Below are 16637 nucleotides of genomic sequence, written 5' to 3'. Positions count from 1 at the left end.
GTCTGAGATTCATTCTCAGCATGACTGCTAAATAAAGGCTTGTATGTGATAGGTGTGTGCACCAACCTAGTTTTGCTGATACATGATGACTGCTGCAACAGATGGGCTCCTCCACTTTTCATGCCTAAAGGAATGTCTTCCTGGGAGCAGTAAAAAAGGCGCCGGCATCTAGTGGACGAAAAGGGCGCTGCCGTTCACTCCCATAATAAATATTGTTTAATGGGAGCTGAACAGGAAAAAAGGGCGCCGGAGATTATTAGCGTTTTATAACTGTAAAGATTTAGGGAAAAACCGGTGCACAGGCCCATTTAAATAACGCAGAGATCACCCCAGAGTTCTGGGGGAAGGCAGGTTGAAAATTGAATACTGCATACATATATAAAAATACAACCGCCACTCAATGATCATTTGCTGCAAAACATATTTATTCAATATAGAAAAAACGTGGAAACCACCCTATAAAACCAAGAACCCCCATAAAAACACGATGTGGGCATCATTTTAGGAGTACTCCTGGAAAACACGCACGCCTCCTCTTCAACTCACACGCACACACACACAGATAGGTCGGCCGACCCTTTTAACTGCTAGCTATGTTTGAATCGGGGGTGCATTCGTGAGCTTGCTTTGTGAAGGAAGAAACTTCCACGTCAGGAACAGTTCTTTTGGTAAAATCCCTAAACGTGCGAACAACAGTTCAATCTTCAGACAAGAAGCCTCACCAGATCATGAGCCAGGAAACGTCACTATGAATCCTGCGTCATACAACTGACATGGATGATATTGCACAAAGTCTCTGTGAGCCACACTTAACTGCTCATTACAAGGTTCAGAACATTCTTGATACCTCTCAGAGTTCTTCTTTTCTCTTCCGCGGCGTCCCGCGGGTGGCAGGTACCTGCTCCGTTATCCGGCTCGCAATAGCGCCTCCCGGCTCACCACGTGTTCAGCGGGAGTGCGTCATGTCTCTACTCCAAGTAGTTCCTCCAGCCCATCATCCTCAAGCCTCGCCCACATACGTTACGCCCACATCACGTGGGCTTCGTCAGTGTGATGCTGCGATGGTGGCTTGCTGGGACAGGTTTCCTCCCTTTTGAGTTCAGCATCAAGCCTCGTTCTAGTGCTACTTCCTGGTTATGCGTTTCAGCAGACAATCCGCTGCTCCTCATCTTCATAGTGGTGTAAACTAGTATGACACTGTCCATTTCTATCAGCATTCACTTAAGAACTTATGGATTTTATGAGACCAAGAAATTCTTCATTTTGATTAATAATCATTTCTTATTTGTAACACCCTTCTTTCTCCGATCATTTAAAGGGGAACCCCAACCCACCCACAGTACATGCAACAAAATCCTGCGATTCCCACGGTAGATGTATCCATATTCCTAATATTATTTGATCAGAATACTTTAATCAGGATCTCCCAGTAGACAAAGGCTAGGATAGCAAGGGTAACATTCATCCCACAGGCGATCATGGATACTCATTCAGGACCCCTGGTTCATCACGTCCATGCATACTGATGCCCAGATCTTTTGCATACATGGTGCTCACACACCCTAGAACAGAGGACCCTGATTTTAAGCAACCTTAAAGAAGGGAGGGGCAACCCAAGCTAACCAAATTATCTTAAAATAGCTGTAAATGTATAAAGAGATCAATGGGCTACCCTGGCCAGGACATAATACCCTAAGGGAGGACCAGAGTTCTCAAAGTTGAGAAGGGGAGTGATCCAAACTTGGACCAATGGAGAGGTAGTCCTTCTCCCCTATTACACCCTTAATATTCCCTTAAAAAATGGACCAAGTTCAAATCAGTATTTAGCCCATTTGGTATGAGCATTCCTAAATTGTAGATCCACCTGTTTTCAATCTGATACAGGAGCTTTTCATGATCTCCTCCCCTATTACTCCTTTTAGGCCTAATAATTCCCTTGAATCTCATACATTCTGGGTCACTATCATGAAAGAGAGCGAAGTGTGTCCCTAGTGGGCTCTTTTCGTCCGCTGTGTTAATGTTCGTCACATGCTCCCCTATACGTTCCTTTAAGGGTCTTTTTGTCTTGCCCACATATTTTAAACCACAAGGGCATGTGATCATATAGATCACTCCCTCAGTGTTACAGTTCACATAATTTCTGATTTCAAATTCTCTTGTCCTTTTGGCATTCTCAAACTTCTTTGTTTTTTCTACTAATCTGCAGTATCTGCATGACCCACATGGGTACATACCTGTAGGAAATGGGCCAAGAAAGCCCCTCCCTTTATCTTTACTTCTTGTTTCAGAATACACCTCTGCTCTAACTAACGAATCCCTTAAATTTGGCGCTCTCCTGGGTGTCAACAACGGGCATGGGCCAACTATTTTCAAAATCTCTGGGTCCATTCTCAAAATGTGCCAGTGCCGCTCAAGCACTTTTCTCAACTGAGGCCAATGAGAACCGTAAGTTGTGATCAACCTTACTTTTTCATTTGCCATTTTGTTGTCCCTCTTTTTCTTTTTGGATTCTAAACACGTTTTCCGTTCTAAACCCGACACTCTTTCCATTGCATCATGGAGGACATCCTCTGGATATCCCCTTTTGCGGAAACGTTCACACATTTTGGCCGCCTCCTGCTCAAAATCATCCTCCTCAGAGCAATTCCGTCGAACCCTAACTAGTTGCCCATATGGTATACCACGTTTTTGACACCCAGGGTGAAAACTGGAATTATGCAAATACGTATTTCCTGCTGTGGCCTTTCTGTATACTGAAGTTTCAAGTTTGTGATCCTTTTTGCGGATCATCACATCCAGAAATGCCATTTGTGTCGATTCTACTGTATATGTGACTCTAAGATTTTTACTGATGTTATTTAGACCCATCAAGAACACATCCAGGGTTTCTCTTGGTCCCCTCCAGACGAGGAAGACGTCGTCAATGTAACGAAGCCAGAGGGCCGCGTGCGCGCCAAATGCCTCCTGGGTGTAGACGTCCTGTCTCTCCCACGCACCCAAATGCAAACATGCATAGGATGGCGCGCACGCTGCCCCCATCGACGTCCCCCTCGTCTGTCGGTACAATTCCCCGTCTGCCATGAAACAGTTGTTAAACAACACCAACTCCAGCAAATCAACCACCACCTGGTTTCTTTTCTCCTTCCATCCCCTGTATTCTCGCAGGAAATATTTTGTAGCTTCTACTCCAACCTCATGAGGTATGGAGGTGTATAATGACTCTATGTCAATACTGACCAACAAGTCATCTTCCTCCACTTTAAACTCCTGTATCAGATTGAGCAACTCTCTCGTATCTTTGATAAATGATGGCAATTCCTCTACCAAGCCCTTTAGGTTTTCATCAACGAAAATCCCTATTTTTTCCAAGGGCCCATCAATGGCCGCTACAATGGGCCGCCCTGGGGGGCTAACACTGATCTTATGAATCTTTGGAATGAGATAAAGGACTGGTTTCCTATAATGTTCAGACTTCATGTATTTTAACTCTGCGGCAGAAATTGCTCCCTCAGCATATGCTTTTTCAATAATTTTATCTCTCCTTGAAACTATGTCTGGGAAGGGGTCCCGCACAAGTCTTTTGTAAGTGTCCTGCATCTCCAACTGTCTCTTCATTTCTGTGAAATATGCCCCTCTGCTCCATAGGACGACATTTCCACCTTTGTCACTCCCACGTATGATGACCTCCTCGGCTTCTTTCAACTCAAGCACTGCCTGTCTCTCTTGGGGGGACAGGTTATCAAACCCCGGTCCCCATCGTATTTTTTCCAAGTCCCGACTTACCAAGTCGGAAAACACTTGTATGTTCTTATCCATAGAGAGAGAAGGCATGTACCGGGAGAATCGCCTGAGGTCAGAGTAAACAACCCCGGTTTTTCTGCCATCCCACGAAGCAGAGGGGCCCCCCTCATCCAACAAACCCTCCAGTTCTCTCAACAACCTCCTCTCTTCTAATGATCTCACCCCCTGTGTCTGTTGCATTTCACTTTCAGGGGAATTGGAGGGTGAATCATGCTTGTCCGAGTACATCTTTTTAAGTAGAACTTTACGCAGGAAAATTGCACATCTTTGTAAGTGTCGAAGGGATCCCCCCCAACCACCGGGGAAAATGACAACCCCTTGTTCAGAACTGATATATGGTGCTCATTTAATACAAAATCCGTCAAATTAAAAATATTGTTTCTATCCTCTGAGTCTCCTTTTTCAGGGTCCTCCTCTAATTCCTGTTGTTTTTCCCTTTCCGGGGGAGAGTCCGGGGGGGCTGGACTCTCTTCTTCAAAATGGACTGTGTTTCTTTCTTTGAGTTGTATCTGGTCTGTTTTCTCTGATGTTTGGACCTCTCTATTTCTTGCCTGTCGCCACCCCTTCTGCTTACTATGGGGGCCTCTTCTTCTTCTTCTTCTTCCCCTTCTGTGTCCCCGCCATCTCCTAAAAAAGAGACCGGTCCTGCAGAAGAGGAAGGAGATCCCCTTAGGTCTTCCTCTTCATCAGAGTCCTTATCTCTCCGCCCTCTGGAGCGAGACCTCGCTCGTCCCTGAAGACAATTATAATATTCCCCTTGGTTCCATTCTTTAACATCTATTTGAAATTTGTTTTGTTTCACCAATTTGATTTTCTTCTGCGTAATCTCTACCTCGCGTTTTACCATCTCATTGAGTCTTACAAACTCACTGTTTGAGCGGTATCCCTAGTCTCGCTATGCTCTCCTTAATTTCTGTCTTAAGTTCCTCCAGCTGTATAGTCTCCTCTTCTATGGTAATGCGCATGACATTTAAGTCATATGCAATAGCCATAGCTTTCCATCTTGGGATGAAACGAGGATTTCTCAGATGACCTGCTGGGACAAACCTATTTCTCATTCCCCAGGGGACAACTCCTTTGTCTACATAGGACTGCATAGTAGAAATACTCCATTTGCGTCTGAGATGTCTCAGTGTTAGTTTCTTATGAACTCTGAACAGTTTCTTTAAATCATTCAAGTCCTCCCGATCAACAATATTAGTCTCATTAATTGTTTGCTGAAACGCATAACCAGGAAGTGGCACTAGAACGAGGCTTGATGCTGAACTCAAAAGGGAGGAAACCTGTCCCAGCAAGCCACCATCGCAGCATCACACTGACGAAGCCCACGTGATGTGGGCGTAACGTATGTGAGCGAGGCTTGAGGATGATGGGCTGGAGGAACTACTTGGAGTAGAGACATGACGCACGCCCGCTGAACACGCGGTGAGCCGGGAGGCGCTGTTGCGAGCCGGATCACGGAGCAGGTACCTGCCACCCGCGGGACGCCGCGGAAGAGAAAAGAAGAACTCTGAGAGGTATCAAGAATGTTCTGAACCTTGTAATGAGCAGTTAAGTGTGGCTCACAGAGACTTTGTGCAATATCATCCATGTCAGTTGTATGACGCAGGATTCATAGTGGCGTTTCCTGGCTCATGATCTGGTGAGGCTTCTTGTCTGAAGATTGAACTGTTGTTCGCACGTTTAGGGATTTTACCAAAAGAACTGTTCCTGACGTGGAAGTTTCTTCCTTCACAAAGCAAGCTCACTAATGCACCCCCGATTCAAACATAGCTAGCAGTTAAAAGGGTCGGCCGACCTATCTGTGTGTGTGTGCGTGTGAGTTGAAGAGGAGGCGTGCGTGTTTTCCAGGAGTACTCCTAAAATGATGCCCACATCGTGTTTTTATGGGGGTTCTTGGTTTTATAGGGTGGTTTCCACGTTTTTTCTATATTGAATAAATATGTTTTGCAGCAAATGATCATTTGAGTGGCGGTTGTATTTTTATATATGTATGCACGTTTTATAACTGTGCCTGGAGATTATTAACGTTTTATAACTGCGCCTGTGACAAATCACGTTTACAAATATACTAAACATATCTATCGTATTTAACTAAACCGTTATTTAAAATGTTATCACTTACTGTTTGTAAAACATTATTATCCACACAATAAAGCGATCATTAAGGGGGGTCTTAGGGTTAGGCACCACCAGGGTGGATTTAGGGTTGGGCACCTCCAGGGGGGTCTTAGGGTTAGGCACCACCAGGGGGGGTGGTTAGGGTTAGGCACCATCAGGGGGGGTCTTAGGGTTGGGCACCACCAGGGGGGGTCTAAGGGTTAGGGATAGGTAGAGGGAGGGTTCTGTGTGAGAGTAGAGTTAGGTTTAGTTGTAGAAAAATGTTAGTAATATTTACTAATGTTTTACTACAGTTATTTTTCATTGTTACAAACAATATTTTCAGATTTGATTATATGAAGAAACGATAAATGAAGGTACACAATATTATACAAGTATAATGATTATACATATATTATCATTTTTTAACAAACGTAATTATAAGTTTCACTTTCAAAACAGGGAAGATTATCGTATTCACAATTTGCGATTTCATAGACATTATTAAATGTTTTCAATTTGTAAAACATTATTGTAAACGAAATACAACAATATTTTTTATAAACGTTATTGACAACTTATCGTTTACACCCCGTGCTCTTTCTTCCCGACGCCCTTTTTGCATGGACGCTGTGTTTCTTTTGGCTGCTATCATACCTGCTGTGATAACTGGTATCTTATCTGCTGATGTTCTGGGGATGGCAGTCAAGGTCTATCCTTGTCATTTTATGTCAAGGATGAAAAGTCTGGCCCCATATCAACATAATCAGCAACTTTTATGCTGGGTACACACGATGCGTTTTTTCGGTCGATTTTCCGTACGATCGATTTTTTATTCTATTTTCCGGTCGATTTCCCACTCGATTCTCTTATCTATTTCCATTCACTTCTATGAGAAATCGATCCGAAATAAGACTGGACATGTCGGAAATTATCTATCAAACTGTAACGATTGTGGAATTCTCTCCGTGATCAGCGCACAGGGCGTGCGCTGACACTGCGGAAATCCTCCACAAGCGTATAATTTGAGGGAACCCAGCAAAAGGTGCAATGCACCTGTAGAGGGAAATTCCTGTCGACAGGTGGAGCTGTGGAGTGCAGAGGAACAGCTCCTCTGCCCTGCCACAGACGCCAGACAGGAATTGTACGAAGGGAAGAAATGCAGGGCAAGATAGCCCTGAAAGAGAGAGATCAAAGCGACAAAGGGTATGTGTGTCCACCAATCTAGTCGCCACCCTGCGACGATGAACACACAACCATGAAGATAAAGTGAGAAGGCAATCGCCAGAGATGGCGATTGCTAACAGCGACACAAGACCGAATAAGCACAGATGAGGAATGTATGTATGTCCACCAATCTAGCCGCCAACCTGCGACGGTGGACACGCAACAGAAGAAGCCAAGTGAGAACGCAATCGCAAGAGAAGCAATTGCGGAAGAGAATGAGCACAGGGACAGAATGTATGTATGTGCCCCAATCTAGTCTCCAACCCGAGACGGTGCACATACAACAGCAGATATGAAGTAGGAACGCAATCGCGCGAGAGGCGATTGCCAGAGGTGACACAAGGCTACAGCAAGGCAGAGCCCGAGAGTAGCAAAGGCACAGCAAATCATACAAAGAGAAGATAAGGAAAATAACAAACGCTAACTAAACGCGAACACCGCACTCATTCGCAACAGTGCACGCGTTTATGCGCGGTCTCCGCGTGTTAAGCACAACAGAGACAAGCACGCCTAACTAACCACCGACAGACAAACATGAAACAGAGGACGCGAGCGCTTGCTTAACGGTTACCTCACCGAGCCTCCAGCAAGCGTTCGTAGCAGACAAGACAGATACACGAAAACAGGAATAAGTGAGAGAGAAGGATCCACAGCACTAGCGCAAGGCGAGTGCGATCCAGGCAAGACAGATTAGATGAGATAGCTGGTAGCAACCGCTGCTCCAGCTATACTCCAAGAACAAAGATCAGAACGACTTCCTGTCGACCACCGCTGGGACAGAACAATCGCAACAGACAAACAAAACAGATATGCAATCCTAACTGCACTAGGGAATCTGCCTAGTGCAGTCCCAGGAATTACTCTAAGCTAATCTTTAAACAATGAGCAAGGCTGACACTCCAGGAGTGTTTCACAGGACTAACCCTTATGACCAGCACAGGTCTGTGATATCACATGGTATTTGTAGTACAAACCTCCAGAGGATATGGCTAGGCAATTTGCATTACAAACGCATGCAAATTCCTCAGCAGCAAGCTGCAAAACTGACAAAAGGTCTCTCTTCCAGAGACCTGCAGAATGCAGACCTGAACAGTGGTCAAAAAGCTGCCTGCCTGCGCAGGCAGCCGAGCAGATCCTCACACGAACCATCTATCTGCGGAAAAAATGTATGGTGTATTACACCTACTGTGCATTACACCTACTGACTTCTGCTCAAGACTTTGCTTTTTTTCAGGAATCAGGATTTTTAAACGAGGCAGTTGTACCTCCCTTTTCATCCACAGGTCTACATCATCTTGGAACAGTACTCTTGAGGAGTACTGTTCTGGGTCTGAGAATCTGTTATGGAGACCGTCTCAGTAGAGATCATTATTGTTTAGATGGAGGTGGTAGTAGTGCCTTGCTACTTTGCAGAAGTTAGTTACTAAGATTTTTGAGTTTGTTGAATTGCAAGTAAATGGCTAAGGATTTATGTTGTAGCTAATTATGTAAATGTTTAGGTAGCTTGGACTGTTTCCATGTAAAGCAACATTTTGGAGGAAGGTGGAGATCTTAACCACTAGGCGACCATATATATGTGATCTCCTGAAATACTCTTGCCTCAAATGTAAAAAAAAGGCCAGGCACACACTTGCATGTGCAATTCTCTTTCAAAAGGCTGAAAGTTATTTTGCAATTTGATTTTGCAGAGATTTCAAGAGCAGTATAAAGGAAAGCAATTTTGAGCCCTGCTCTTCTCTATTAAATCATTACAATAATGTTGAAGGGCCCATAATTGCAATTTTAGCAAACTGAAATCGCTTCTGTGAGCTCATCTCCATTCACTTCCATTAGCCTAGTATTTCAGAATCACTGTGGCAACTTCGTAATTCGGCTAAAAATGCTCTAGCGGGCAATAGGTCTTAGGATGTTTCTGCATTTTTATTCCATTTTTTCACTATTTGTGATTCTGCATTTTTAGATTTTTCACATTTAATTCTCTTATTTTTTGTGAGTTTTTGATGCGAATCTTTACTTTCCGATTTTTCCTTGTATCAATGAAATTAATTTACGTAAATTTGTATGTAATCATTTGCATGGATATGCAAGTTTTTTGCATTTGGGATGCGAAAGTTCAGATTTTCATTCACATGCATTGTTTAAGATGTGCACATCCATTCTGAAGAAAAAAAAAGCACACGTGTGAAACATGTTGGGTTGTATGGGGGAGTGATGTGTGTTTAGGTAAGACACGCCTGGGAAAGAGGGGTTACCTATGGTGTGAGGATTTAGGCCTCTTGCACACTGCACGTGATTCCGATTCCGCTTTTAAATCAGTTTTTACATCCGATTCAAATTCTGATTTGCAGTTTTCTCCCTGCACACTGCAAATCGGAATCTGAATCGGATGTAAAAACTGATTAAAAAGCGGAATCTGAATCGGAATCGCGCGCAGTGTGCAAGAGGCCCTATACAGCCTCACTGACAGCGCTCTGTGAATTTCCTCCCCGTATCTCATTTACTTTTGGAAGGCGATCGGAGGCGCTCGGAGACTGTTAGATGGCAAAATCGCCATCTAGTATACATGTACAGTGCTGCGATCTAAGGCAACGCTGTACTGGGGACACCCATGTGACACAGCTGTCCCCCTGGGGGACAAAGAAGCAATCAGCGGTGATAGGCTGAAGCCTATCACAGCCGATCACAGTGATTGGCTGGCCAGGGGAGGGAAGATGTGGGGAGAGTAAAAAAGATTTAAAAATAAATAAATAACATAAATATGTATTTTAGAAAATAAACACCGGGGGGGGGGGGGGGGGGGTAATCAGACCCCACCAACAGAGAGCTCTGTTGGTGGGGAGAAAAGGGGGGGGGGAAATCACTTTTGTGCCGAGCTGTGCAGCCCTGCAGCTAGGCCTTAAAGTGAACCTTAAGTCATGCCAAAAAAAGGGGAGGCCGCAATAGCAGCATAGCGGGCGATATTTTGGCTGGGAACGCGAAGAATCACTCGCGTTCCCATGCCTGTCAGGTCCTGACGGTGAAACCGGAAGTGGTCGCCGGCGGGGACGGGAGGATCAGAGAGACACGGCGAGGGCACCGATCGGCTGCAGGGGGCTGAGGGAAGCCCCAGGTGAGTAAAACTCATTTTTTTTTTGGCATGACTTAAGTGCCTCTTTAAAGCTGCAGTTGCATGTGAAAATTCACATTAAAATGCACAAGTGTGATGCCATTCATTTGCATTAGATGTGCGGTGAAAGCGAGTTCGGAAAAAGCACAATTCACATACAAATTGTGTTGGCAAGATTTTATTACACCTTTTATGTTGTACCTTACATTATTTTAGGAGCTGAGTCATGAAACAGATGGCAGCCTCAGATGTCACAAGCATCAGCCAGCGTGACCTTCTGAGTGCACAAAAGATATTAAGCATCCATGGCCCAACAATAATCTGTGGAATTAGTACTGGTTCCACTTTTTTGTGATCACAATTTTGAATTGTGATGTCTGGCAGATTGGCCAGTACCTGTCTTTTTGGATCTGAAAGTCTCACAGGACCTTAGCCCTTATATTCTCTACAGCCTTCTGTGGAATGTCCCATCAAGATTTCAGAGGTTCTAGCCCATACACTGTGCAGATGTCCCCATACATGATGCCAGCTATTTGGCTGTGTTGTTCATTGTATGCTATTAATGCTTGTATGTTGCCACTACTGCTGCTGTATTCTGTGGCTGAATACATCTTATCCCTTGCTTAATTTAGGGTCTGTTTTCACTATATCATGTACATTGTACGGTGCACAAAGTATGACTGAATGACTGTGCTGTGTGACTGGATATCAGAAAACAAAGAACTGGCTAGAAAAAAAATGCTAGTCATTTGACAAGTGTTATATTTCATGTGTATTATATTACAAAAATGCACTATACCGTCTGTGTAGAGTTACTATCCTTAGTGACCTCATTACGCGCTGATTAACTGCAGTGCCGATGTGGATAGATAAACAAAGTAACTTGACTCATAAAAAATATAGTAGGGAAGGACAAGGAGAATGAAGATGAATGAGTTAACTCATGGTGAATCCACATTGACCATGGTGCAACAATTATAGCAAATTACGAACTCCTTAACCACTTCACAACTGAGGGGCTTTACCCCTTGAGCACCAGAGCAACTTTCACCTTTTAGCGCTCCTTCCATTCATTCGCCGATAACTTTATCACTAATTATCACAATGAAATGAACTATATCTTGGTTTTTTTTCGCCACCAATTAGGCTTTCTTTGAGTGGTACATTATGCCAAGAATTATTTTATTAATGGGAAAATAAAAAAAAAAATCAGTTTACAGCCATTATTGTTTTTAAATAATTCAAGCTACCGCAATTAAAATCCATGTAATGTATTTGCTTATTTGTCCCGGTTATTACACATTTTATATTTTGTCCCTATCATAATGTATGGTGCCAATATTTTATTTGATGCATCTTTTTCAGTTTTGCATCCATCACTATTTACAAGCCCATGATTTTAAAAATAACACTTATATACCCTTTTGACATACATATTTAAAAAGTTTAGTCCCTAAGATAACTATTTATGTATTTTTTTTTATTGTCAATTATTTTTTATTACAATAAAAAAAGTTGATTACCTTGGGGAGAGAGAGAGAGAGAGAGAGAGAGAGAGAGAGAGAGAGAGAGAGAGAGAGAGAGAGAGTGTGTGTGTGTGTGTGTGTGTGTGTGTGTGGGGGGGGCAATAATTAATTTTAAATATAAAAAATGCTTGTAATTCTTAAAAAAGTATATTGATCTAATTTTACTATTTGGCCACAAGATAGCCTCAGTCATTTTTTTTAATGCGTCCTGTAAGCGTACATAGTATGCTTACAGCAAGTGCACTGTAAATGGGAAACTTTTTTTTCACAATGATCACATGGCTTTTCATAGAAGCCGCAGATCATTGCTTAGGGGACATAGATCAATGAATTCCAATTCATTGATCTCCGGGCGAATGGGTGGCGATGTGACCGAGCACAGGAGTGCACCCACGAGTGAGCGGGAGCACGGACAGCAGCATTAGCAGCGAGGGTGCGTGTATCTATGCTCCGGACAGGGAAGTAAAGTTAAAAGGCGTGTAGATATACTGTACCCGGGTGGGGAAGTGGTTAAATATAGCATATTTTCTCGGCCATATCCTATTAAAAAACTCACCAGCAATAAGCGCTAGTGAGTTCTTAAATTAGGCGATGGGAGTATCTCCTAATCTAATCAAATTTAACACCCCCCGGGCAGTAAAGAACTCGCTTGGGAGATATAATATCTAGCAAGTTCTTTACACCCTATCCAATTGTTTTCATGCTGCTGGGAATGTCAGACATGAGCGTTAGCTTAGACCTGCAAAAAAGCAGGTCTAAACATGCTAACGCACGTCTTCACTGTTGCATCTGGGCATCTCCTTAAATAAAGGAGACTCTGAGAGCTCCCCGCCGGTCCATCCAATGTTGCCCAAAGCCCCCCACAGCTGAGGCAGGCACCCCTGATCAATATACCTGCATGCTGCATCTCCACAACGCACACCTGCCGCAAGTCCTGTCGCTGTAGGCCCTGGCAAAGCATCTTTGAAGCTCCCGCCGGGGTTCCCCATTTATCCACTGTGTGAACCATTTTCAAATGGGGGACAGCAGGTGTTTGGTGCGCAGATACAGCGTGCAGGTATTTTTTTTTCCCCAACAATACATTTTTATTGTTAGCGTTCAGGTAAATTGTTCTTGCTGCAGCAGGATTCGGGCAATGAAGGATGGACCGACGGGGAGCTCTGGGGGTCTCCTTACTAAAGGAGATCCCCAGATGCAGCGGCATTTGGGGAGCGAGGTAGCAGTGCTGTGTTGCTGAAAGACAGCTGTTTTCAATGTAGACAAAGTGTTTGCAAAGTGGCACTCCCCATGTGTGCGTATATATATGACAATATGCAGGTAGCGTGAGGGAAAGAAACGAACAAGGCAAACAGTTTCTCACCCTTCCTCCAGTAACCCTTAAGGCTTGTTCGCACAGGCGTGTGCTCAACGGATCCATTACAGAAAGAGGAATCGCATATGTGATCAAGAAGAAAAAGATTGTATCCGGGCACCTTCCGTCTTATTCTTTATTGCGTTACTCATGCCAAAAGTGGGTAACATACCAAGGGTGTGTTCACCTGTAGGTTCACGTTGGTGGTGGTGAGTTGGAGGTGGGGGTGTCGGGCATCAGTTGGGGCTTGCTACTTGCCCCAACTGATGCCCGACACCCCCACCTCCAACTCACCACCACCAACGTGAACCTACAGGTGAACACACCCTTGGTATGTAATCCACTTTTGGCATGAGTAACGCAATAAAGAATAAGACGGAAGGTGCCCGGATACAATCTTTTTCTTCTTGATCACATTGCTGAAGGACAGCACCACAGCGCAAAACCTCAGCACAAAACTTTGCTCCCTATCGCCCGAAATATGGGAGCATTGCTCAGGCTTTTTATTGCTTCTCCCTTCTATGATATACAGTACCCCATTCTTTTTCTAAATGCATCAGCTCCCTTCTTCAATGTGCAACATGAGTTTCACATCTGTGAGCTGCTCCCCTCTACCTGAAACAGAAATACCCATCCCTATTCCATATGCTGTAGACCCCCATGAGTAACCAGCCTAACGTATTTACATTCCCCACCTTTCATGAGCAACAATTTTAGCCTTACATGTTCAGCATAACATCAGGCTATGTGGCCTCTGCAGAAATGCCTTGCACATCACTTGACAGTGCAAAATAGTGGTTGTGCACTACAGCTCCACTTATCTCAGCACAAATATATGAAGCAGGTATTAATATGAGTTATAAGTTATTGCGCCACTCTGAATCTTGCCCTAAATTAAGTTTCCAATTGCAAAGTCATACACACTATTAAGAATTGATTTTATGATGCAGATCACTTAGTATAGAGTACTATTATACATGTTTTGTTACAATGGTAACAGTGGTTTAGTTTGCCAGTAATACATTAGTCCCTATTCAATTAACTTTTCTCCTGAGTTTTCTCCCAGCAGATGTTTTCACACCTTGGGTCATATGCAATTCGAAGTAATAAGAAGCTCAAAATGTGCAAGCTTCTTATCACCTCACATCACTCAGGATTTACCAGCAAATTCAATTGCCGGTTTTACCTGCTCAGAGAAGGTGAAAAGTTTACACCTATTTTGCTTCCCGGGGGGGAAGGGGGGGGAGGGGCAAGGAACTCGCTGGGCAATTATATCGCCCAATTGAGTTCTTCATCGCCACGGGGGTTGTTAAGTTCAATTGCATTAGGCTTATCACTGTTGAGTTTGTTAATTGCATAGGGCCCCTTAGATCAATAAAACACCTCTTAAAGTGTACCTGAGACAAAAACTGTCTTACCTATACTTACTTACATACTTACCTAGGGCTTCCTTAAGCCCCCTTGAGAGACCGCTCGGTCAGGGAGACGGCGAGGGACCGAGCGGCCTTAACCACTTCACCACTGAGGGGTTTTACCCCCTGACCACCAGAGCAATTTTCACCTTTCAGCGCTCCTTCCATTCATTCGTCTATAACTTTATCATTACTTATCGCAATGAAATGAACTATATCTTGTTTTTTCCGCCACCAATTAGGCTTTCTTTAGGTGGGACATTATGCCAAGAATTATTTTTTTCTAAATGTGTTTTAATGGGAAAATAGGAAAAATGTGGGGAAAAAAAAAATTATTTTTCAGTTTTCGGCCATTATAGTTTTTAAATAATGCATGCTACTGTAATTAAAACCCATGAAATGTATGTGCCCTTTTGTCCCGGTTATAAAACCGTTTAAATTATGTCCCTATCACAATGTTTGGCGCCAATATTTCATTTGGAAATAAAGGTGCATTTTTTTCAGTTTTGCGTCCATCCCTAATTACAAGCCCATAGTTTATAAAGTAACAGTGTTATACCTTCTTGACTTAAATATTTAAAAAGTTCAGTCCCTAAGGTAACTAATTATGTATTTTTTTTAATTGTAAATTTTTGAATTTTTTTTTAATTACAAAAAAAAAAAAAATGGGGAGTGTGGGAGGTAATGAGTTAATTTTTTGTGTAAAAGTCATTTATTTGTATGTGAAAAATGTGTAGGGTGTAGTTTACTATTTGGCCACAAGATGGCCACAGTAACTTTTTGCTTTATTGCGACCTCCAAGCCTCCTTCCGGAAGCTTGGAGGAAGAATAAGGAGGCTGGACACGTGAGTTTCTTCTCACAATGATCGCGCTGCCCATAGGAGAGCAGCGGGTCATTGTGGGGCTTAGATCAACGAACGGGAATGGATTTTCCCGTTCATTGATCTCCGGGCGAGCGGGCGGCGGCGGTTTTACTAGCGGCGGGCGGCGTGTTTACGAGCGGGAGCGCGGACAGCGTCGGGAACGCGGAAAGTACGTGTTTCTCCGTCCCTGGTTTTTAAAGGATGGAAAAAGGGGCGGAGAAATACGTACGCGCGGGGGTAAAGTGGTTAAGGGGGCTTAAGGAAGATCCAGGTAAGTATGGTACCTGAGACTTCTTTCGTCTCTTCTCTTCATCTTTTCATGATTTTTCTGAGATAGTATGGCTCACAGCTCCTCTTTAAACCACCAGCAAGCAAATAAATGCACACAATTAGCTTGGCATAACTTTTTTTTAACCTACTTTTAAATGTCATTCACATTATATATGAATTTCTTTTTAGGATAAGAACACCTTTCACATATTTAAAGAAAGCTATACCTATTACTTTTAGTATCCATTGTTATAGCATTCCTACATAGAATTTAGTGCAGTAGGTCAAATGATTAGAGGGTATAGATAAAATTATTCTCAAAAATTCTATCTATCTATCTATCTATCTATCTACCTACCTGTCTGTCTGTCTGTCTGTCTGTCCATCGATCGTTCACATAAATTAACAGTATGGCAACACAATTTACTGCAGTTTTACACTTATGTTGAAACTCGCCAGTGAACAAACAATGAAAATGACATAAGGTAATGGGGAAATATCTTACCGTTTGATTGCTTAGTACAAGCACCAAAGTTGTAGCTGTACAGACTAGACAGAGTGCACAGGCAGTGCAGCTGATATAGCACAATTGTTTCTTGATGGCACGCAGCTCACTGCTAGCGAGATCTTGTGGTTCCATCATTTTCAGCTTCTGAAGGTTTTCTGTGTCGCAGGAACTGTTTTGCAATACATACAGCTATTCTTGTCTCACCATATAAACTCCCACACTGTACGTTATCTACTCTAGATCTTTTCAGTGCTAGGAAGAAATCAAAGTATCTTTTCCCTCTGCTTCGCACTGTTTATCAAAATTTGTACAAAAAAAAAAAAAAAAAAGGTTTAAACCCAATTTAAAAAGTACCCGACTTACGGATCCAATGACTAAACATACCACAAAAGGAGGAGCTCTTCATGACCAATAAAGTATATATGTTCACAAATAAGTCATCAAAAGTATTTCTTTTTTTATAGTTTAACTGT

The 16637-nt window shown here is 43.1% G+C and overlaps 1 protein-coding gene across 1 annotated transcript in view; it reads right to left on the bottom strand.

The window, feature by feature from the left end:
* The window catches only part of TNFSF8 (TNF superfamily member 8), a 136097-nt gene extending 119798 nt beyond the window's left edge, over positions 1-16299 (bottom strand). The window contains exon 1 of the mRNA XM_068247947.1: positions 16162-16299. Within this exon, the coding sequence (XP_068104048.1) occupies positions 16162-16299 (138 nt within the window). The remainder of the gene's footprint in view (positions 1-16161) is intronic.
* Positions 16300-16637: the final 338 nt, after the last annotated feature.

This window comes from Hyperolius riggenbachi, chromosome 8 (assembly GCF_040937935.1).
Source record: "Hyperolius riggenbachi isolate aHypRig1 chromosome 8, aHypRig1.pri, whole genome shotgun sequence".
NCBI classification, from domain to species: Eukaryota; Metazoa; Chordata; class Amphibia; order Anura; family Hyperoliidae; genus Hyperolius; species Hyperolius riggenbachi.
The sequence above is the reverse complement of the archived record's forward strand: the minus strand, read 5'-3'. Positions and strand labels throughout refer to the sequence as shown.